The 22,816-nt window shown below is 39.3% G+C and overlaps 1 protein-coding gene across 1 annotated transcript in view; it reads left to right on the plus strand.

Annotated features, from left to right (window-relative positions):
* Positions 1 to 22,816, plus strand: part of THSD4 (thrombospondin type 1 domain containing 4) — a 346,399-nt gene that overhangs the window by 54,225 nt on the left and 269,358 nt on the right. The window contains exons 2-3 of the mRNA XM_014944678.1: positions 14,932 to 15,039; positions 19,073 to 19,142. Of these exons, the coding sequence (XP_014800164.1) occupies positions 15,011 to 15,039; positions 19,073 to 19,142 (99 nt within the window). The 5' untranslated portion in view covers positions 14,932 to 15,010. The remainder of the gene's footprint in view (positions 1 to 14,931; positions 15,040 to 19,072; positions 19,143 to 22,816) is intronic.

A 22,816-nucleotide genomic window follows, 5' to 3' on the forward strand; every position in this document is an offset into this window, starting at 1 on the left:
CTTTTAGCAGCAGTTATGCTTGTTGCATAGTCAGTTCCCAGAACTGGGGCTTTTGGGGCATTCTGTGGGTACCAAAAAAAGATGTTGAAATTACAGGATTTGGTAGGTAAAATTCAACCCTTTGCAGGGGATCCGCTTGTTCATAACTATGACCCTGTATTCCCCTTCCCTTAAGGCTGCTATAAACTCACAGGTTGTACATAGATATGTAACATTAAGTGTAGAGAGAAATACGGTTCTTCAGAAAACTACCTTTTTTTTTCCCTATGTTTTTGTTGATTTAACTTTGCTTACTTAATTGTGCTTTTTCCCTAAACCCAGACTTCTTAAAATAATAAAATAAATCAGAGAATATTCCTTTTTTGTTAAATTCAAGGGACAGCTGTTGTGGCGACAGAAGTTTCAACTTGTGAACTTCCTTTATGTGTGTATGAGGGTTGCAGTGACCTCTTCTTGTAGAGGAATGAAGTTTAGCAGGGAAACTTGGTAGAGAGCAGAATCTTTCCAAATTTGTCTCTGTCAATATAGAAGCAGGGCTGACGTGACACCTTGGACCTTGCTTGCCCAAGAGGTGGGGCGAGGTCTGTCCTTTGTGACTGCATGGCCTGGTGAGATAACAGAACTGGAGGAGAAGGCTGCCCTGGGTTAAATGTTTGTTGTGAGCCTAAGGATTTTGTTGCGTAGAAGTAGTGGGGTTTCCTGCTCGTTGCCTTCCGTGTGAGCCATGATACCCAAGTTGGAATGTGTTTTCTTTGCTTTTGTTTTGGGAAGAGGATGGCTAAAGAAGCCCTTTAAAAGTCCTTCTTCAGGAAAGCTGCTCTTGGTGAAAAACATTTGTTGTGCCTGGCCTTGCTGGATCAGCACTTGGGTATGTGTGAGCATGGAATACTATTCTCCCAGGAGAAAAACGTCACTTAGATACTCGAATGTCCTATGACTAAAATCTGTAATCCTGAATCGAGTGGATTCCCCTGATAGTCCATTTGGATTAGTTGGAGAGAACTGCGTGGAAGGACAAACCTGTCTGTAAATGGCAAATTCAGCGAAACTGTTGACAGTAGAGTAAATGTTGACTTGGAAAGTTTTCAGATGTCCTGGATTTTTTTCCATGGTAAAGGTGATCGCTGTAGTTCTGGCTTGGTAACATCAGGCTGCTATTAGTTGGTTGTATATTATACTTGTATTTTTGTTTGGTTATTTTTATCTAAAACAAGTATTTTCTACGAAAGTAAAAAGAAGAAATGATTCTGCTTATCAGATTGGCAAAGAAAAGCAAGAGCCTGTCCAATCCCACCCTGCATAATTACAATAAAAATGACATCCCATGACACAGGCTGCCCAAAAGGATGATAAATTATATGGAATGGATGCAATTACTTAATCTGGCAGCAATGAAAGCTCTATCTCATTTTCCTGTAGTTCCATGGAGCTACGTTCACTGGGGAAGTAAATGTGGAACAGTGGGCTAACCTCCTTGCAGATCTTCAGGGTCTGTATGTGGAATTTAAGCATTTAACTAGAACAGGGTAAGACTAAGGATTTAAAAGAATAGAGTGTGTTAACCATTAACTGTTAGTATTGTTCAGCTTTGATGGCCCAGGAAATACTGTTCATGTGTTGAAACATGGGGGTTAAAGATGGATGTCAGTTTTGATTTTTTTTTTTTTGTTGTGATAAGTAGCCATTAGAGATTTAATTTCTTATATTCCTTTACTTCAGACATAGCTTGTACTTGTTAATACATCTTGTACATCCAAAAGACTCTCTTTTTTGCCTTTCTTTTCTTTCCCTCCTTTTCAGGCGTTTGCTCACATTGACACTAAGGAGTTTGGATCACTTTTGTTGCTTCTCATAGGAATGCTGCAGTTCTGCAGGTTCAGGTTCAAATTTGTTACTTAGGCACTGACAATGCTGCTGTAATTAATCAGTTGTTATAAAGCTGTCCCTTCTGCCTAGATTTGTTTCTGGCCAGAATCATCACGCCAGGGCTGAATGCAGAGTGATAGTCTGTGAGCATGTTTAAAATTTCCAGAAAGGTAATTAATAATTATTTTAAACAAGAAAGAAAACCCTATGCAGTTTTGAATTATGAGGGCACGAAAGGACTAAAATGTCTTTGCTGCTTTCATACTGTTAGAATTGGACAGAGTCTGACTTCTTTTGAACCATGCTGCTTGTGATTAAAGTGTGATTGTTTCTACTGCTTTGAAATGGAAGAGGGGGCGAAACCGTTTCCAAATGTTGCTTGCTGGCAATTGAGGCTTCAGAAAGGTAGGAGTGGTTTGTTTCTGCTTTCTGTTTTGCCGTGTTCCTAAAGCTATGTTAGAAGGGCTTTTCAAAACTCTGGGCTTTTCAAAATTCCTGTTTACTCAGACCATACAGATTTTATGCTTAACCAGGAAACACGGTGTCAAGCAGTGCCCAAAGAGTGATTACGTCTGAGGTGCATTCCTTTCAGCCAGTCTTTGCCTATCTCCAACAGGGAGTACTCAAGTTGAAGATTGCAAGTCACTGTATAAAACCTTACTTTTCTGACTTTAAGCGGTATACACAACAGAAGTAGATTCTGATTTTAGAACACTCCAACATACAAAACTTGGTAACGTTTGTTTTTTTTTTTAAAGACTACCACTGATCTTCTGTGCTCTGCCTGTGGCATAGGGGCTGTTTAAAGCAGCAGCTGAAGTCCACAGGGTTGGAGGAGCTACTCTGCTTTCTTTGCCAGCACTTTGTAATTGTCTGTTCTTCTTGTCTTGCAAATACAAGAAGTCTCTCATTCACATTTTAAGTCCCCATTTTTCAGTTTGCAAACACATGGGTATTTTGCCTGAAGCACGGAGTGATGTCAGGTGAAGGTCAGTGCACTGTAATAACTTGCCCTCCAGCACAAATAAGTTCAGGCTCTACTGCCAAGAGATGACCTTTGATTTTGATTTCTTTTTACCTGACGCAATAAGGGCCCTATTCGGAATTCTTCACTCTCACTTTACTTAGGCAAAGTCCCAGCCACTTGAATAGGTTTCTTCGAGGTTGCAAAAGTTCCTAAGCGTGGTATGATGATGGCAGAGGTTTCTGCATTGTGAGTGAGTTTGATGAACCAAATTAGATTCAGCATTTATTGTGGTCAGAAAAGAAGAGTGAAAGGTGAGAGTGGATTTTATTCTGACTTGCATTGAACCAACTCTGAAACTACTCCTACTAAGCACTGTTTCTAAGTTACATCTGATCAGCAGAGATAGTGAACGAAGATGCTTATGCATTAAAACATTCATTTTATATATAGGGAGAAAATAATTCTTTAATCTGAAGTCATAATTGCTTTTAGGTACAGCCAGAAGGCTGTATGTGGGGTCAGTGGGTAGATCCGTATTGTGGTAGTCGCACTTTCCCCCTGGTATTCTCCTAGTCCAGGTGTGCCGTTGAGCAGTGAAGTGAAGTCCCTCAAAACTAAGTTTAATAATTTTGCCCAAACTGCTGTGTTACCAGATGGGATTGCGAATAGGTGACCTTATCCTGAATAAAGCAGGTATGGCTACATGGAGAGGCAGGATACAGTAACCTTTTGACTATGCTGTGACTAACTATTGCTGGTTTCCACGGTTTTGTTAAAAAGGGGATTTCCATGAGCCTGCCTTTGTTTGCAAGCCTGTGCAGGAGTTGTAGAGAAGTATGGTATTCTTTACTGTGTTTTCTCTTCAACCCCTTCTGGCTCTTCCAGATATGAGAATGGGTACTTGTATGCATCAGCTCCGGTCAATGGCTTTGCAAGTGGCAAAATTGTTTTGGTTCTTTCAAAGCCAGCTTGTACAGTCAAGTCTTAGATCTACTGTCAAGCAAACCTCTCTTGAAAGCAGTAGCAGATTTACTTATAGGCTGGGAAAAACTCAAGTCTAGAAGCTGACCTGCAAAGGGTGACTGCAAATGAAAATGGAATACAGTCTTCCTGACTCATTAGTTTAGTTTTTTTGCATAACGCTATTAGCAAGGGTGACAAGGGTTGTTGATGATTCTGTGAGGTTAGTGTCTTTTATCTGTCAACCATAAACTCATTCTTCACAGGCCACTGGACGGCATCTGCCAAACTATATATTTCCTAATAGGGAGATTTTAATCTGCAGCTAGTGAAATGTTTCAACTTTGCTGCTTGGTGATTGATAGCCTGAGATTCCTTGAATGTATGATTATCTTTGTGTTATTGTGTCAAGGACTGATATCTCCTGTAGGAGGGTAACAGTTTACGCAGTTTACATTTAATGGACTGAAATACTAACTGTCATCTAGACCACCAGAGTACATGAGGCATAGCAGCAAGACAAGATTTGTAGGATGCCTAAAATCCCTTTCAAACTGACAGGATAAGAACTAACAGCTCCCCCTCCCTGCCCCTATAGGATCTTGCAGTTCAGTTTTAAAATGCCAGGGGCATTTTTTAAAATGGGTTCTCCACATGGAGGTATGATGGATACAAGTCTTAGGATATTTCTGGAAGTCTGAACTGAACCTGAACCTAAGTTAGGACTTCAGGAAAATTATATTCAGTACCTTCAGTCTCAAGGAGTAGAATCGAGATCATGAATTGTTTCTGGGTTCCTGAACGTCTGAATTTTACATTTCTTCCACTGTCACTAATGATACTGAATCTTCACTTCTCTTCCTTAAAAAGACACAATGATACTGTTGTTTGTCATCCTTACTAATGAAAGCTGGGTAACATTGCCTTTTTATCCCCATTAACATCATCTTCCCATAAAGAAGAGATGCACAGAGATGAAACAGTTCTTCAGTGTGTTCTCTGAGTTATACCTGTATCTGTTTGCCCACAGAATTTAATATTTGCAAAAGATTTACAAGACAACTTCTTGTCAGTCTTCCAGTTGGCTGTCAGAGATCCATTGATAGTTTATTGTTTCATGTTGGGTTTAAGTTCCCTGGTATTCTGGTTCAAAATTATGAAAGAAATACTTAATTTCATAGCGCTCTCTTGTAAGACCTCTCATTAGAGCTGTTATTCATCATTATGTAGGAACATAAAAGAAAACAATAAATCTTCAAATTTCCTTGTTGCATTTCCATACCAGGATGTGGGGAGCCTCACATCAGAGAGGATTTTAATGAGAAATAAGTTAGAATCTCATCATTCTTATAGTACTATTTAATAACAAAGTAATTTTAATTTAACAATCTCTTATAACTAGTTCAAGTTATTTCGGGAGTCTAGACTCCGAAATCCACAACGCAGGATGCGTAAGCTGAGCTGTGTTTGTCTCCATGATCTGCAGTTCTTATCTGTACTGCCTCTTAAAAATAAAGCACCCAAGTCCCCTAGTCTTGCTATTAGGTATATGAAGTTTCCTTCAGAACAGGCCACAGCAGTTGATTTGTTATGTTTTATTCAGCAAAGGTGTGTTTGGGATTTATCTGAATGCCACAGTAACACAGCACTATTTATTTTGAACATGTGTCACTTACTTTTCAGCGGTCTCTAAAACATATCACCAAATGGGTTTCTGAGAAGCTTCTACACCCTTGAATGTGGCCACTAGCCAGTTGAAGCCCTATGTTGCACTCATGTACTGCACCTATTTAGAACATGTTTATCGCCCAAATTCTCCCAAATCTTAGAGGACAGTCTGTTGTTTGAATCTGTGAGCTTTTAAGAAGATGGTACATGCATCTTCTGCCTCCCCCATGTCCCAGAACAGTCCCTTAAAGTCATTGCCCTGTTCTTCATGAGAGCTGGGCTGCAGCAATGCCGGTACCTGAGCAGTGCTAGTCACTTTGATTCAAGTGGAGGTCAACTCAGGTGGGAATTGCATGAAGGAAAAAAGAAATCTCTTCTTTTTGCCAAAATAAAGCAGCTGGGTTTGCTGACTGCAGGAGAGGACTGAAGGGAAGAGGACTTTCACCATGTTTAATGTTTATTACGAGTGCCCCGGTCACTTTTTTTTGTACATTGGTTAGTATGAAAAATATGTTAGTAGATAGCTGCCGTTATTTTCCCCTCCAGTTATGGCAGTATTGAAATGTATGTTAAAACACTTGTCCTTGAAAACTTGTGTAGAAGAGGATTTGATGAGTTATTTTGGGATTCATGTCTGCATTAATCTCCAAAAGAGAGCGCTCAGGAAGCCGGTGGCCTGCGGTGCAGCGCTGCATTGACTCCCAGTGCTGGAGCGGTTGGGCTACCAACACCACCTTCCTGTGCTGCTGGAAGGCGTGGGAGAGAGGTACTTGCTTGGCTGTGGCCTGGCCTAACACATTTATAACTGTGCTTTGTTTCTAAGTAGATGAGCTAATAAACTATCACTGAATTGCCACGCTTTTACCTGTGCTAACAAATAGGGTTTTTTGTTTGTTTGTCTTTTAATTGTTCTTCTGTGTCAAAATCCCATTCAAGTCTTGAGGGAACGCCAGCCTTTCTTCAGAATGCTTAACCCAAACCAGAGGACTACATAACAGGCAGAGAAATCTCTGAAGTTCTCTGGGAATTATTTTTATCCCATTTATAGTTCTGTACGCCAAGAATAAAGTTACAGAAGCCTTGAATTCACTGTAGCCGAAGTTTGGAATTGAGCGCCAAGGATCTTAGTGGTAATTTCAATGGATGCCTGTGTTATATTTATAGTTACGTGTTCCAGTTAGTATCTGTTCTGCTACATAGGGTTTTACTTTAGAAAATTAAGCATCTCTGACAATAGTGGTTATGAATAGCTACCCAGAAGAGAAATATTTAGTCAATCTTGACAAGACTTTGTTCCCTCTGGTAACTTGGATGATCTATGGTGAGCTTTTCCAGGACTGAGAAGTCTTCCATTAGAGGCTGGCTAATAGGTTTGAAAAGTGGTTTGGTTTGACTTTTGGAGTGTCCCTGTACAGACACAACTTTATCGCCTGTCTGCTCTGGAAGAATGTATGAGCATTCCCAAAAAAGCATTGTTATTTGGAAGTATTGTTTATGCAGGGAAATGTTTTCTCCACTGACACTCCAAAGAAAATATTTTGTTTCTGAATAAGCAAGCAAAGATTTCCAGTCCCCATTGCATGCTCTCCTCCCTGTTGTGTTCTAACACCGATACCCCAAGAACCTCAGAAATCGTGCAAACAAAACAGAAGGAACTTAGTGAAAATTAATAGTTTGAGATTGCACGTGTTCAGGTACCTTGACAGGGACAACAAATATTTTGTGTGTTTTGTTTTGTGAGGACAGCGGTAGATTTAAGCATTCATTTACTATTTAATTTCTTCCTTAGAAAATCACAGCTATGAAGGTCAGGATTTTTATATGGTTAGAGATGTGTTCACAGAGCATTGCTGGCTCTTTATACTATTCTGATGGCGTGAATCAACTCTAATTTAGAGAATGGGCAGTTTCACGTCAGGTTTTCTGTTTGTGTTGGAGCCATGCAGAGAGTTGGTCATGACAGGCTAATGATACACACATCTGTTTAGCAGTAAATGAAGTATTTATTTCGAAGGGTACCTTGTCACCAGGAACACTTGATCTTCACCTGTGTATGTTGTTGTGTGTTGTCTAATACTCGTGCCAAAAAATTTATTCTCTGAAGCACAGCCTCCTATATGTATATTGGGGGGATATTGATGCTTGGGCATGTATTTACAACATTTATTGAACAATGTGAAAGTTAATTCTCACTGTAAGCAGTTTAAAAAAAATGGAAAAAAGACTTGTGTTCTGCCACTGTTAAACAGCTGGCTGAAAAACAATGTTTACTCTTTGCAAAAGGAAGGTATCTTCTAACTGCACAATAATTATGTAATATATGTGATTTTTACTTGATGAGGGGTGTCTCCCAGCTGTATTACTAAGAAATAGCTGATTATACCGCTGAAATATGTTGTGTGTTACTTTCCTTGTACATGTGCCTTCAATTAGCTTTGTTGAAATATTTGTTTTCTGTGACCTTTCCAAATAGGACGTGTTACAACTCTTTGAGTGAGGCTGTTGGGTCCTTCATTTTCATGCAAAAGACAGTAGGTCCTCAGAACCTTCCTTTACCTCTTGATGTAAACTCCAGTTAGACACTGTTGCAAGCCTATGTTTTGAAGAAACTCAGGCTATATAAAGGAAAGTTTCTAGCTTTCAGCCTGATTTCAGAGAGACACCTTGTGTTCTGGAAACAGCTTTCATTAAGGAAGTCATGAAAGGAGCATAAGAAAACTCATTTTCTTTGACACATTCACAGGTAAAGAAATCAGTATGCCTAAAAGAGGCTCTAAGAAATTTCTGGAATTCCTAGTTGCTCTGAAATGCAGTCATATGCTTTGCAATATCAGTGTTGTTAAGACTTTTACTAAATAAATAGACTTGGAAACTGACATTTTGTACATGCTATTTCTCTCAATTAAATATTTCTAGTCAGGGCATCTACCTACCAGTCACAGCAGACAGTTTTACCTGAGTCTCTACAACATGGAGGGGTTCTCAAAGCAGTATATGAACTAATCTAAAACACCCTTCTAGCTACTTACCCTTGGTAGAAAAGTATGTAGAACAGTAACTTGCTGAAAATAAATTCATGCTCTTACTGCTCATTTTGTAGGCAACACTGTAGTTGTTTGATCATCACAGAGTTCACACAAGTCTGTTTCTCTCGCTTGTCATAACAATGAAAGATTCACCTGTATTTTGAATTTGTGTTTATAGGGATGTCAGATATTTCCACCTGACTTTTATAGGCTGTAAACCGTTCCTTTTTCCTTGTCTTTCAATATCAATAATCAGATTAATACTGATCACAATGACAGAAAGGCTAAGAAAGATTGTTTTATGAAATGTGTCTTGAACGTCATCTCCCCCTTCCTCTTATGTGTGCAGTCCCTTCTACATCCTTGGTTTGAAATAAAGTTCTTTAAAAGGAGAGCAAAATTTGTTAAAATATATGGAGTCTGTCTTGTTAGAAGAGGTGATGGTTTCTAATGTGAGGCACTGTGAAAAGTAGCACCTTTCGTAGTTTTCAAATGCTGAAACTGCTAGAACTTCTTTCAGTTCTGCAGGCTGATTAAGTGTGGAACAGGTTGCTCTTAGTGGTTGCCTGTGCAATGATTATTAGTGGATCTGTGTGCAAAGGGAATTTGCAGCTACATTCACATGACACCAATAGAATATACTATTTGAGCCTTGAGTAAGTAATTTCAGATGGGAAGAGAATTGCTCAGGCCTTACATGCTCATCCTATATAAGGTCTGTCCAGTTTGTTCTGCAGTAGAGGTACAGAACAGCTTGGCAAGACTTGGAATTCCTTAAATTGGTGAATGGTGATAAGCTGGTATCGAGGTCCCTATAGTAGCCTCTTTAGAGAGAGAAGAGAAGGTAAAAAAACAACCACCATGTGGTTTGGCTACCTTACTTCCTTAATTGTGTGCTGGTCTTCTTTTTATATACCTACAGGTACATGAGTGTGTATTTTGTATCCATCCCTTCAGCAGTAATACCAATTAACTTGTATAAAATAGAATACTAATACACCCTGCAACCAGTTGGTCTATCCTTTGCTTATTGGAGGTGTTTTCTAGTTTCCTTTTATTCTGCCTTCAAAGGCTTTTGAAGAGTTGAGGAATCTTTTCAGTAAAATATAGTATCTGGCTGTAGTACTTCATAGGAAGTTGTGGAAGACGTTACCTTGACTTTAGACTGTCCTTAAAAAATAATGCAATAAAGTCAGGGAAAGGTCAATGACCTGGTGAAGTTTGATAGCTCTCTAATTTGGAACTTAATAATGCTTTTTAAATTAGCTGTTGTAGATGACCACATAGATTCAGGAACTAAAAGATGAACTTTGGATTTCAACCAACTTTGAGTTTGTCTCCTAGATTTTCAGAGGACAATTAAATGCAATAGAATTGGATGTCAAGTAATCAGGTTCCACGTTTTTTCCACTGAATTCCAAAGAAATGAGCTGAAATTGTTTCTTGAGAAGCAGAATGTTTGCTGAATTAAGAGACAGCTCTGGAAATGGGATGAAAGTTTCAAACTACTCCAGGATGGCCCTCAACTTCATGGTTATTGTTTTATTTAGGGTCTTTGGTACCTCTGTGTAGAAGCACAGCTTTACAGAGAGTTTGGCACCTTTCCCTGGAGGAGTGGGTGAGCGGAGGGTGAGGTATGGCCCTGGGGCACCGGGAAGTGCCTCCTGCTTGGGGCAGAGGCTGTTGAGTCAGGGCTGATGAGGAGGTGAGTCATGGAGCTGTTCTGCCAAAGCAGATGATGCCAGGGGCTATGTTAAAAGACAAGTTGTAGTTGTACCTGTGAATGCCAGAGGCCTGAGTGTGTCTCTGTCTCTGTTGTCGTTTGTGGAATATACTTACTGGAGTGGGGAGGAGGGATTGTGAGATTTTAGGCAAAGAACTGAAATTTTCTGGATCTTGATCAAGCTTAGATTGGAGAGAGGCACTGAGCTTTCTTGGACTGCAGTAGTTCTGGACACACCCAGAAGGAGAACTTTAAAGTTTTCAAAGCATTTAATGTAAAACAGAGAGGCACCTTCAGGGTTAGGTGGAGTAACTTGCAATTTTTGTTTTAATGAAAATGTGTGCTCCATGTAAGCATCAGATCTAAGGCTAGATTTCTCTGTTATACAGCCGTCAGAGACAAGTGTATGTTTTAATGTAGTTAATGAATATTTGAAGAGATTAAAACTCTAGTGGAAGGTGTGAGCAGCTGCATTCAAGCTGTTGGATAGATGCAGAAATTGTGTAGCGATAGAAACCTGGTGCCTGTGAGGTGCTTTATCAGAGTCTTGTGAATGTCGTGAGCTTTGGATGCAATCCAAAGGAGTTGCATTGAACATTGTTTAATAGGTGTGAACAACTAAACTAATAGATACTGTATACCAATGTGCAAGGCAACAGGTTCAAAGGGTGCTCTACTATTAAAACTGTAATTATTTTTTTTCTGTAAGCATTCAAAAATATTATTTACTTATGATTTTTTTTCCCTAAATAATACAAAAAGAGAGCTTTGCACATCAGTGGAAACGTGACTTGGGAATGATGCTCAAGTTTCATAGCTGCTTCAAGTTGCCATTGTCAGTAGCTTGCAAGATAATCTAACCAGAAAGGTAAATATTGAAAAAAAATTAAGTTGGCTTGCTATATATTTAAGTCAACAAGATAAAATAGGCTAAAAGCTAAGAGCAATTCTGTACTAGCTTATGTTTCCGTGTGATGTATCTCACATTCTTGTTGTGAGTTAAAATAGAGGGTCTTGGATTGTTTCAGTAGGTAATGTACATATGCCGTGTTAAGAAATTTCTGTTACGGTTAGTACGTAAATGCATATGGATATATGAGCGTTGACAGGACTTGTAAAAGTATAGGTTGATGCTAAAATGACATTGGAATTCATGAAAGTGAAATACCATCCAGTCACAATACACAAAGGGTATGGTCACATGAAAAATTGCATGTGAGTGATCCTGTGATATTTAAGAGTTTAGGATAACTAATACATTGGCTTTCTGAAAATTTTTAAACTACTTTGTAGGAAAACGTTTCTTTGAGCTAATTAGCCGAGGGGTAAATCTCATTGTTGACTTTCTTCTTCTTTTCTTAGCTTTCTGTACAGTGTCTGTGATGTCTGTTCTGATAAATCTGTTTATTACATCATTTAATTCTCTGAGAAATCTTGCTGTGTCCATTATGGTAAATTTTTGGGATTGCCTATGAGTCCACTAGATTATTTTTTTTCTGAGTTACTGCCGTTATCCATCTCTGCCCCTTTTTGAAATCTCCATTACAAATCAATTGTTTTGTTTTCTAATTTTACTTAGACACTCATCTGAGCCTTGTTGACAAAAGGCTGTAGTGTCTGCCTACAAGGGGGCTGCCAGGCTGAGACGATTAAGGCTCTGCAGGTGAAGTTGAGAGTAGTATAACTGCTGAGGCTGGCAGCAGCAGTTTGAAGGTGTTAAGATCACTCACCCTCAGTGTGAAAAGGGAGGAGACTTCAACCAGGATCTTCTTATCCAGTCTCATTTTCTGTGACCTGATGCACATTGTATTGTGTGCAATGAAGCACCTCTCCCTTTGATTGTCATGCCATGGTTGTTCTAGAGAAGAGGTTTGAATTCCTCCGGAATGCCTCCATCCTATGTGGTGGATGGGTTGGGTATGGGGGTTATTTTTTTTTCCCCTACCCAATGTCACAGATTTTTTTTTTTATCCCACTTGTAGGTGAAATGTGGAAGATTGCTGAAATGTCAAATATTTTAATGCAGTGGAGAAAGTCTTGCTAACTCTGCTGACATACAGAAGTGTGGGTTGTTCCAGTTGAGATATTAATATCTATTCTGCTGTAAATAGGGTTACTAGAAAGTCTTTTGCTGGATGGGTCTATAGTGCTTCTAAGACCCTTCTAGGAAGGTAGTTTGACTTTTACACTTGCAGGACTTACTGCAGTAACTAGCACATAGTACACCTCATCAGGCTTTTGAAAGTTTCCGTGCCAAAATTCATGTTATTTAATCCTAGTGTTAACTGTTTAGTGATTTCAGGTACTCATTTTGCCCTGAATCTTCTGGAGGCAAAATGATTGTCATATTCATATCAAAATTTTCATATCAAACACACCACAGCCAAAATGGCATTTCTTTCAATAGGCTGTAAGCACCTAAGCACTCAAATAATTCTGAAAACAAGCTCTAAATTTGCTTAAATACTTAGCATTTTTTGCACTATTTGCTACAAATGATATTTCAGAAGAAATGCATCTACGAGTTGCAGTAAGAAGGGTTTTGAAAAAAGCACTCAAATAGTGTTGAAAGTTCAGTTTGTAATGCAACCTGCCACTGACAATGAGGATACAGATGAACTGAAAAAATTGAAAACATGTGTGGACTTTAAGCACTCTTTAACAACAGTCTCCAGAAACACCGGAGGTTCCTTCCTCGTTTCTTTGCAAAACTAGATCTATAATAGTATCCTTTCTGCTTTTCAGATGAGGTGCAATTTACAAAGCGGATTAGGGGAGCGCACATTTCTTTTTCTGTGGGTTTGTATCCTGTAACAATGTTCTGCTGAGATTGTGTCCCTCCATACAAGGATGTTGGATAAAAAGTTTATTGTGGAGTGGAAAAAAAAACAAAAGAGAGTACATCTGGAAAAAAGCAATGATAAGAACTTGAATCCATGCTGGTTACAATCCATGTTACGTACATATCCTTCATTTTCAATAAGTGATATAAAAGACTATTGCCTCACTGTGTCTGATAATTAGGAGTCAGGTTGCAGGAAGCGAGTAATTTATTTCCTTCACAATTCAGAATGTCTGTTAGTAAATAGTATCCTCGGGGATCTGTCTGAATGCTTCATGTTAGTGCTGTATACATGGACTTGCCTCGCGTTTAAAGGAATGTAGCTTTTTCTGAAACTGTGTGGTAGAACCTCACATAGTGTTGCAGGAGATGTAGACTAAAAATCTGTTTTCAGAAGTGCTTCCCATCTTTTAAAAAACAGTTGTACAACATTAAGCAGTGAAACTGGTGAGTAAATTTGAGAAACCCTCTTAGATTTACTGACAGCCATGGAACTACAGAAAGAAAAGGTGAGGTTCAGCTGAGCCCTAATGCTTGCTTTCTCATGACTAACTTAAACCTGTTACAGGCAGAGCTTTTGTCATTGTACTTTCCCAAGCACTCAACTTTTAATGCCTTCCATTTAAAAAGCTAAACAATCGAACAGTTGTCAGAGGTATTTTGTGACTCTCTAAAACAAATTTGTTGTTCTTATATTTTTACTGGGGACTGGTGGAATTTAGCTTGTCCAGTGACCTGCAGACAATCCGTATTTTCCAGCAGCAGGATCTGTACTTTATCTAACTCCACTTTTCTTAAGTTCTTGAAAGTCTTGTCTCTTTCTAGGCAGATTTTAATTATCTGGCTTCCTGACAGAAATTGAGAGCTCTTTATCTATGAACAGCAATGTTCTCTTGTTTCTGTTCACTCCACTGAATTTCAACATGTAATCACTTGTAAATGGCAAGATACAGACAGTGGGTTGACCAAGCTCTGAAATATATAGATTTAGGTTCAGTCCTACTAGTGTTTTATTTCCTGTTATCCTCCCTCCTTCCCCCTGCCCTCTGTGATTTATATTGTATTTCCCTACTGCAAGGATCTCTTTCCTGCTTGAAAATACTGGTGTAGCATTTTAGGTGTCCAATATATGATTACAAACTTACCAAAATAAGAACTCCCCAGATGTTTAGACATTTGAGAATATTTCCGAACAAATGAGAGTGTACCTGGGTAATAACACAGTAGTCATGATGCAATGATAGTATTTGGAATTAAGAATCAGTTGGGTTTGTATTCAGAATGTTGTTTAACCCCAGGTTTCCTCCATGACCATGGGCAAAGGCATTTAACTTTGTTGTGGCTGGGTTTGCCATGTGTAATAGAGAGGGAACAACACTGCTCTTCTCTGTTTTTTTTCTGCAGACTGTGTGAGCACTCGCAACAGGATCATCCTTGCATTGCTCACAAAATGGGGAGTGCAATTAGTAATACAACTGTACAGTAGAAATTGGTAATCCAGTTTCAGTTTTATGAATTCTGTTAACACGAGACTTTAAATAAAGCTGTTTGCTTTATTGCCGTACAAGTGACACACCAGAAATGTGAGGTAAAAAGGCAAGTAAGTTTAACATCAACTTTGCATCCTTGGGAATCAAATCAAGATTTTGCATCCCATAGCCTTTCAGCAAAGCACTTTGGCACTGTTGAAGTCCTGTTGCAAAAAATGGGGTGTGTCCAGTCTATTCATGTAACACCCACTGGATTTCCAATTTGAATTGCTGTTATGTACCAAGAATTGAGGTAGACATGACTAATATAGGTCTGTTTCCAGTTTCATAGACATCCTGGAAAATACTGAATAAGCAGTGTTAAATGCTTTTCTCTTTCCTTTCTGTAGGATTTGTGTGTGATCAGCGTTGTGCTCTACCACAGTGAAGAGGTATTTTTCACTTCAAGACACCTTGCATTAAAGGATCATGGTAGACAGTTTAATAGTTTCTTTGAGGTAAGTGATGCAATAGAACTTTAAAAATCTTATTTAATATGCTCTTAATACACTGCAGTAACTATCAGTTTGGTTGTCTCTTGCTTTGGTGTTAGAAGTGCTTGTGACATAGGAGGTGTCCTGGTTTGAGGTAAAACAGAACCAATTTTCTTTTCAGTAATTTAACTTTTCAGCTAAGCCTCTTCTAACTAATTGAACACTTTAAAATTAACGGCATCTGTCATCTGTTTTAGTGGCCAGCCTAGGCCACACCAGACAGAAGAATAAATACGAATCTTATCTAAAGACCAAATAATCAAGTACATGCATACCAGACATAGCATTCTTTGGTAATATTAATAAGTTTCCAGTGTTTGTTTACATTTAAAGCATCTGTTAGTGTGTGCCAATGTGATGGCATATACTATTGGAAAGTTCCTTTTTTTTTTTTTTAAGAGACAGTAAAACTGCAGTCACTGGGCTTAAATGACTGATTTCCGTGTTTTAGTACCTGTGCTGCAATTCACTCAGGGATTTCTATTATGCATTCCTGAAACAGTTTGCCGGTGGGCAAACATAGGAAAGACCTTTCAAACAGCTTTCCTGACAAAGGAAACATTCAACTGTTTCTAAGCTGGTCTGTCCAGTTCTGTAGCTGGGCAAGCAGATTCAGAGAAAACAGGCAGCTGTGATGCTGCAGGAAGAGAAGTTGACCCGCTGTGAGGAATGAGGGCTGCATGCTCTTTACTGTCAGTAACACCTGATCTAACCTTCATTCTTGGGAAACTCAGACATCAGTCTTTGAATTGCAATTCTGGCACCCTCCTAATGTGCTGGCACAGATTCCACATCAAAATGGATCTGCCACATATTATCAACGCTACCTGTGTTATCTTTCCTGTTGAGATTTCTCCCTGTGTAGCTCCTCCCAGGCTGTCCCAGAGTCAGGTTGGGCTGCAGACTTTCATTTGGGTGGAAGCTGGGAATATGAGATGAGCCATACTGCTCTAGTCAGTGCTAATCACTTGGCTGAAATACTTTCACTCCTATCTGTACAATCCACAGTTGGCTGTGATGGCCCTTCATAAAACACAACTACTAAGGGACAGCAACCATGCAAGAAATCTTATTTTGGTACCCTCCATCTGTGTTCACAGAGAGCTAATACTCACTGCAGCGACAGAGGAAGAACTCTGAGAGGTGCTCCTAAATGAGGTGTTAGATAGCAGACTTTTCCTTGCTATTCTTACGGTGGAGCTAATACCATGTCCTTTGTTCTGTGCCCCTCCCCAGTTAAACAGAAATTGGTTTTGCCAGTCAAAGAAAGTGAGCTTGTTTGCCCTTTGTGATTTGGACAGACTGACAGTGTGAAGCCTGACTTTGCTTTACACTGGGCACTTGGCTCCAAACAGTGCCGTAGCTGTGCGAGCGCGGGCTGTTCCAGCAAGGCTCTTACACAGAGGCCCGCGTTAAACAGCCATCCATCAGCTGCAATTGATACCTGACCTGTTCGTGTATACTTGAAGAGTTTTGCCTTATTTTGAGGAGCACTTGTTCTTTTTGGCTTTTCTGCACAGTAAGAATACCTGAAACTAACCCACTGAAATTGGAGAAGCCTATTTTTGTAGCTTGGGAGGCCTAACGTTAGTCAAGCGTGACAAATGAAAAAGCCTAGTCCAGAGAAGTTAGCCAAAGCAAGCTACTGAGGGAAGTAACATTAAAAAAATTAAATTGCTGCACACTGATTTGAAGCTAGAGGCTTACCTCAGGATACATTAAGTATTCCTGGCAGATCTCCTGTGTGTTTGAAATAGTAGGTTGATACTGTTGTTTCTGAGAGATCCAATTGCAAATACAGAAGCAAACTTAAAAACTAGCTTCATTGCCCTTGAGTATGTACATACAGATGGTGATTACAGTGCAACCTCATTAAAGAATGGTCAGGAAAAGCTTGGCACGGAGTAATCACACATATATTAAAAGTTTGCATTTTAGAACTGAAAACTTTAATCTGGTAAGTAATTTGCTTTGAAGATTACAGTTCTCAGTTCAAAACTACCAACCTTGTGTGTGATTTCAGAAGAATTTACACATAGAAATGTGTACTCCTTCAGTCTGATCAGAAAAATCCTCTCCTGTTGAGGATGAAAGCATTCATTTCCTTATGCAAAGTTTGAACTTTCTTTCACATGCTCTGAGGGATTATAGGGAGCAGGGAGTGGGTAGGAAGATTCTGAAAAGGAAGTTAAATGTAATTTGCAGAGGATGTAGGCTGGGCCTGTCAGAGACTGCGCTCTGCCTGCTTAGAAGCTTGTCATGTTTTCCTTGAGAATAGTTAGAAGATACCTGAGCACTTGAAAAAAGGAAATGCAGGTCAGCTAAAGACAGACTTGATGCTGTCATTTTGCAGTTTGGAGGTCTGAGTTCTGTTTCCATTTCTACTTTTGATTCCAGGTGTGACTGGCAAACCAGTTTCTTCGTTCATGCCTTTGCCTTCCATCCACTTATTGGGTCTTGCTCTGAATTGCATGGTTTGACTCTTACTGTGGTTTCTTTATAGTGCCTTACACTGGCTCTGATTTCAGCCATCTCCCCTCTATTGGGCTTTATCTCAAATGATAGCTTTGTGAAATATAATACTTCCTTCAATGGACTTTTAAAGTGTTTTAATTGGTTTTTTTCTAAATTGATGTGGCAGTAAGGAAGTAATGACTTTTTCTTGCCTTTGAATGGTTTATTGCTTTGAGAGAGAGGGGCATAGACTATGGTGATGAGGTGATGATAGACTGTGTGCAATCAATACTTACCTAACGGTTCCTTTTGCAGTATGTTACTGCAAGAACACGCACAGAAAACTAAAGAAAAACATTCTCCCTAGTAGAACAATTTTTATATTGGTGATAATGGAATGCTTAGTATAAAAAAAAAAAAAACAAACAAAAAAACCCTCTTTCTGTTTAGGAGGTCTGTCTCTGAAAATACCTGAAACAATGAGAAATATTTAAAGGGTTACTGTGTAGGGAGCAAAGGAAAGAGCTGTGAGTAGGAAGCACAGCTGGATTTTGTCTGGTCCATTAGTTTGCAGATGGATTTTGTGCCCAAATCCATCAATTTTACTTCTGCATTGAAATTCAGCAAATTATTAGCAGCTTTCCCCTTTATAGAGGGTCTGAAGCATTCTCTTTATAGACTGAAAAATCAAACTCCTGGTAGAAATAAAGACATCTTGATCTTGCTTCTCATACCTTTCTGTGTTTTCTGATGAAGGGGCTTGCTAGAAGGGGGCAAACCTGTCCCCAGTGCAGATTATAGCAAACAAAAGACTGAGCTAACTAAGCCTAACTTATAATGGGCTCCTAGGAGTCGTTACAGTGGTGAGGCTTGACAGAATAAAGTTTATTTGGGCTTGGTTCCCATTTTGACTCCTTTCAGATTGAAGGTGTGGGGACTGGGGTGATGCGTGGCTGCTTATCCTTTGTCTCTGGTGAGCAGTGTCTGCTGCTTTCCATCTTCTGTACCCATTAGGTTATTCAGTTTCCACAAGCATTAGGCAGCTGGGGGAGACCCTCTTTTCTGCAAAATCATGGTGATTCTTTGCATGTTTCCTGTGTGCTGGAGGTGGAGTGTTCACCTGTAAAATGAGGAGTGTTCGCCTAGAAGCAGACTTAGTCCACAGATGGGTGAATTCTTAAATAGCACTTTAGTAAACTTGCAAAGCGTATGTCAGTTTGACAGCAAATGCTGAGGTGTTAAAAGATGCACTTGCCAATAGTATTTTAATTCAAATATAAAGTTATGTGGAATGCTATCAATGGATTCTACCTGCTGCGCTTTTGCTTTGTAGATAGACAAGTGTATGTACGTCCCTGGTACTGCCTGCTGTGGAGAGAATGTCGTAAGAACATTTTGTATAGTTTAGTGAGTCTGCTTTGGTTAGTAACGCTATTCAAGTCTCTAAATAAGTTCTTGCAGTTTGGAGCCCTCTAATAGGCTGTAGATGTGTGGTTTGTATTAGTGGTAATTATATCTTCTGTTTCACTATTTGCTTTTTCAGACTTCTTGGTTCCTTAGCAGTGCTGGGATTTCAGTTTGTCATCCCACAGCCTTCCATTGAACACAGAAAGGTAAGCGTTAGAAATATTCAGATTTTGTACGCTTAAAGGTAAATGTAGAAAATATTAGAGTAAGATGCATAAAGCAGTGCAATCTAGATAAAGTCCTGTGAATAACATGGATTTTTGTTTTGTGTGAGTTTTTCTTAAATATAAATAGATACTTGGTTGAAAGAGGCTCATTGTGGTTAATTAGCTGAGTAATTGTATGGAGTGTTGTAGGCCACAAATAGGTCCATGTCAGCTTAGTCAAGCTTTGAAGCATTTTCATCATGTAAGACAAAGAACTCATGTCAGTAAGAGCAGGGCTCAGACGTAGCAGAAGCATCCAGTTGCTCATAGGCAGCTTGTTCAGAGATGGGGATGTCTGAAACGGAAGTTGGACCCAAACCACACTCTGTTGATAGATTTAAATTGCTAGAGATCGGAGCTGGAAACTGCTGAACTTCTCTGTGGTGTTCTTGTGAATGGCTCGCTCATCATAGACATTGGCATGTCTCAGAAGGCTTGCAGCCTGCACCCCTTCCATCCTCCTCACCGTTCCTGAGGGCTCGGCTGGGATACGTAGGTTGGGTTTTTGCTCTGCTTTTCAGGAAAGTAGTGGACAATTTGGAGAGAAACAGAGAGCAGAAGTGATTACCCTCAAGAGGGTTTAAAACCTTGCCTCTGAGAGAAGTTTGAATGAATTCAGGTTGTTTAGTCTAAAGGTCAGAAGACTGGCAAGGGAGGCAGATATAATCTCCAGATACTTACGAGTGCTAAACAGAAGGCTGTTCTTTCTGTCTCTGGTGGAGTAAATGAGAAGAAATGGATTTAAGCTGGAGCTCGGAAAACTTAGGTTTGATGTTAGAAAAAACTTCTCATGGTAAGGGTATAAAGAAGAATAGATGGTATTGATGGGCTAACGTTCAGAATTTCCGTGATGGAGGTCTCTGTGAATGTGTTGGACAAATGTTTGTCAGGAGTGACGTGCAGGTATTGTTGATTCTTCCAGAGACCTCCAGGGAGACCCCTTGAATGCTCTTCTGTCTCTTTATAGGCTGTGAACTTATATTGATGTTGTTCTCATATCTTAATTGGTATTCATACACAACTGATTAATTATTAAAGGTATCAAACAACATTTTTTTTTAAAAAATTGCTTTTTACTATAGATTTTAAAATAATGAAAGGTGCATATTTATTTTTAAACTTTACTTTTTAAAGGAGATAAAAGGCAAGTTTGCAGGGTTTTCTTTCGTGATGTGAACATGTCACTGTCTTTAGGGCAAAAAATTATTTGGACAGTAGCTCTATAGGTATGGACTGGAAACCTGAAGTCATCCGATGGTCATAGTTCCTGAAGAACATAGCTGTCATGTTCAACTCCTTGTGCAGCCTAGTTGTAAGGCAAATTAAATGAGGTCAGCAATGATGCAGTCTGAAACTGGCATGGTCCAGTCTGCAGCACTTCTCAAGCTGCCCAAGTGCTCTGTTCTAAACCCGAGTACAACATAATATTTTTCCCTATTTTAAATCTCTTCTATTTTCTTGTGAAGTTGAGATGGTCATGTTGCTGCTCTGTTTTCAGAACTCTCTCTAATTAGACATTCTTTTATAATGCTGACAGCGAATGGATGCTGCAATCCAGCTTCCAAATGACCTTAGGGGAAAAAAAAAATAATCTACTAACTAAAATAGAGTAAATCAGAGAAACAATTGCTTCATTCTGTGAAGCTCCGGAATTAATTTTGATAAAATCAGATTCTTTGTTTCCAGTTGAATGAGAAATGCCCTGGGTCTGAAGGGCATGGTAACCACCTTGGAGCTGTTCTTTTCACTGAGAACACGAGAGAGAAGTTTCCTAGTGACGATCTCATGCAGGCTCCAAGGCTGCCTGTCATTCTCAGCTCTTACACTACGGGAGAGGATTCTATTCGTGCCAAACTGTTTAGACTGTTAGTCTGTATTTATTAAGCTTCTCGGAAACCTTCTGACCCACCTATCAGCTCCAGATGAGAGGGGCTGTTAGGATCTCTGAAGGCCAAGCCCAAGCTGTTTCTGAGCGTGAGTGCTCAGCTTGGTAGCTGTGGAAGTTGTTCCCATTTGTTTTATGCAGTAACCTGGCCGTGTGTTTGCTGGCATCCCTCGCCAGCATCCCCAGTGTGTTTCTGCTCGGAGCTCCCTGCTCTTTGGCAGAGTTCCTTCTATGTGAGAGTAGGTCGGTTCTGCGGGAAGAAAGAGAGAGGAGGAGGGAAGGATTCTCTTAACAATATGTCATTTTAACAAAGTATCGAATAACAAAAGTGATGGTTGGTAACTTTCACACACACACTCAGAGGGTGCAGTATGTGGAGACTGAGTAACTAGAGCTGGATTCTAATAAAACGTTAGTTTATACCCCAGGCCTTAAGGTGTGTTTATTTTGCAGCTTAAAGTTAAGCATGTGTGCACCAGTGATGCTTGAACGTGCAGTGTTGGAGAGTCTTGTGCACCCTGTATCTAGTTATTTTTGCTCCGTAAGCTATGGACAGCGAAATAAAATCAGAGAGTGGGACTTGGGTATTTGGCTGAGTAATTCATTAAAATATTTCCAAATAGTCTAGATTGTTTTTTCTTACACTGAAACTTTTGGAAAATGAAATAAACCTCAGGATAATCCCCAAAGCAGTTGATGGAAATCCAGTTGTAACTGCCTCTGGACACCCACATTTGAGAAGAGATGTTTTTTTTAGGACTTGAGAACACTTAAAAACATCAGGAAATACTGTTTTCTGTTGGTTGTAAAATCTAGCTAGATTTTAATCTTTTGTTTCTTCTTTCTTTGGAATCCATGTTTACAGTCATAGTAGTTTCAGAGAGGCTGACACAATGTAGAATTTTGAACACAAGTCTGTTTGAAGTTTCCTGACTCTTACTTGTAAGAGTTTTTATTTACCTTCCTGTATATTAGAACTACTTAAAGTACCATTTACCTGCTCTTCACTTAGTGGCATATGTTTAGGACTTTAACATGAAGAAAGAAGTTTATCTTTCAAGCAGCAATTTAAAAAAAACTTTTTTGAGGCAAAATTTCTTCAACAAAATGTGGAAGAGCAGAGCTCGCTCGGCAGGTTGCTTTCCTCAGACACACACATAAAAATCCATTTCTGGCATGAGCCTGGAGACTGTTGGCTGGAAGAATGAGCCAAATTACTTCCATAGCAGGGAAGTGCAGATAGTGGAGTTAAGACTTGGGGGGAAGACAGAACCAAATGAGAAAGTTTAATTTTTTTCTCATTTGCAGTTTATTCTGTAACTTTTCTGCTTTCTGGAGCCCCCCCAGCTAAATGCAATACTGTTCCATTTCAGTTCCCCTTCTTTTGTTATTCTGGGAAAACTTAAGCTTGGCTATTAAAGTAAACATGTTTTGAATGCTCGCTAGCAAAAAGGTACTTCTTTGGGGGAAAACAATGCTTTCTGCTTTTAGGTTTTATAATTTTGGAATTAAAGTCTTGGAAGCTTGTCTGTCATACAAAGTCAAAATTGACCAATAGAGAATTTCTAGTTTCAGAAATACCTGGGTACCTGATTTTTATTTAGAATAGCTTTTGTGTTTATTTACTTTAAGCAATGCTGTCTCTCCTCTCAGAAGTGCACAAAAACTGAAAACAAAGAGCATCTTTACATCTTCCCACATCTGAGCTTATGGAACTGCTCTGTTTGTT

The sequence above is a fragment of the Calidris pugnax genome, unplaced genomic scaffold, assembly GCF_001431845.1.
Source record: "Calidris pugnax isolate Ruff unplaced genomic scaffold, ASM143184v1 scaffold70, whole genome shotgun sequence".
NCBI lineage: Eukaryota > Metazoa > Chordata > Aves > Charadriiformes > Scolopacidae > Calidris > Calidris pugnax.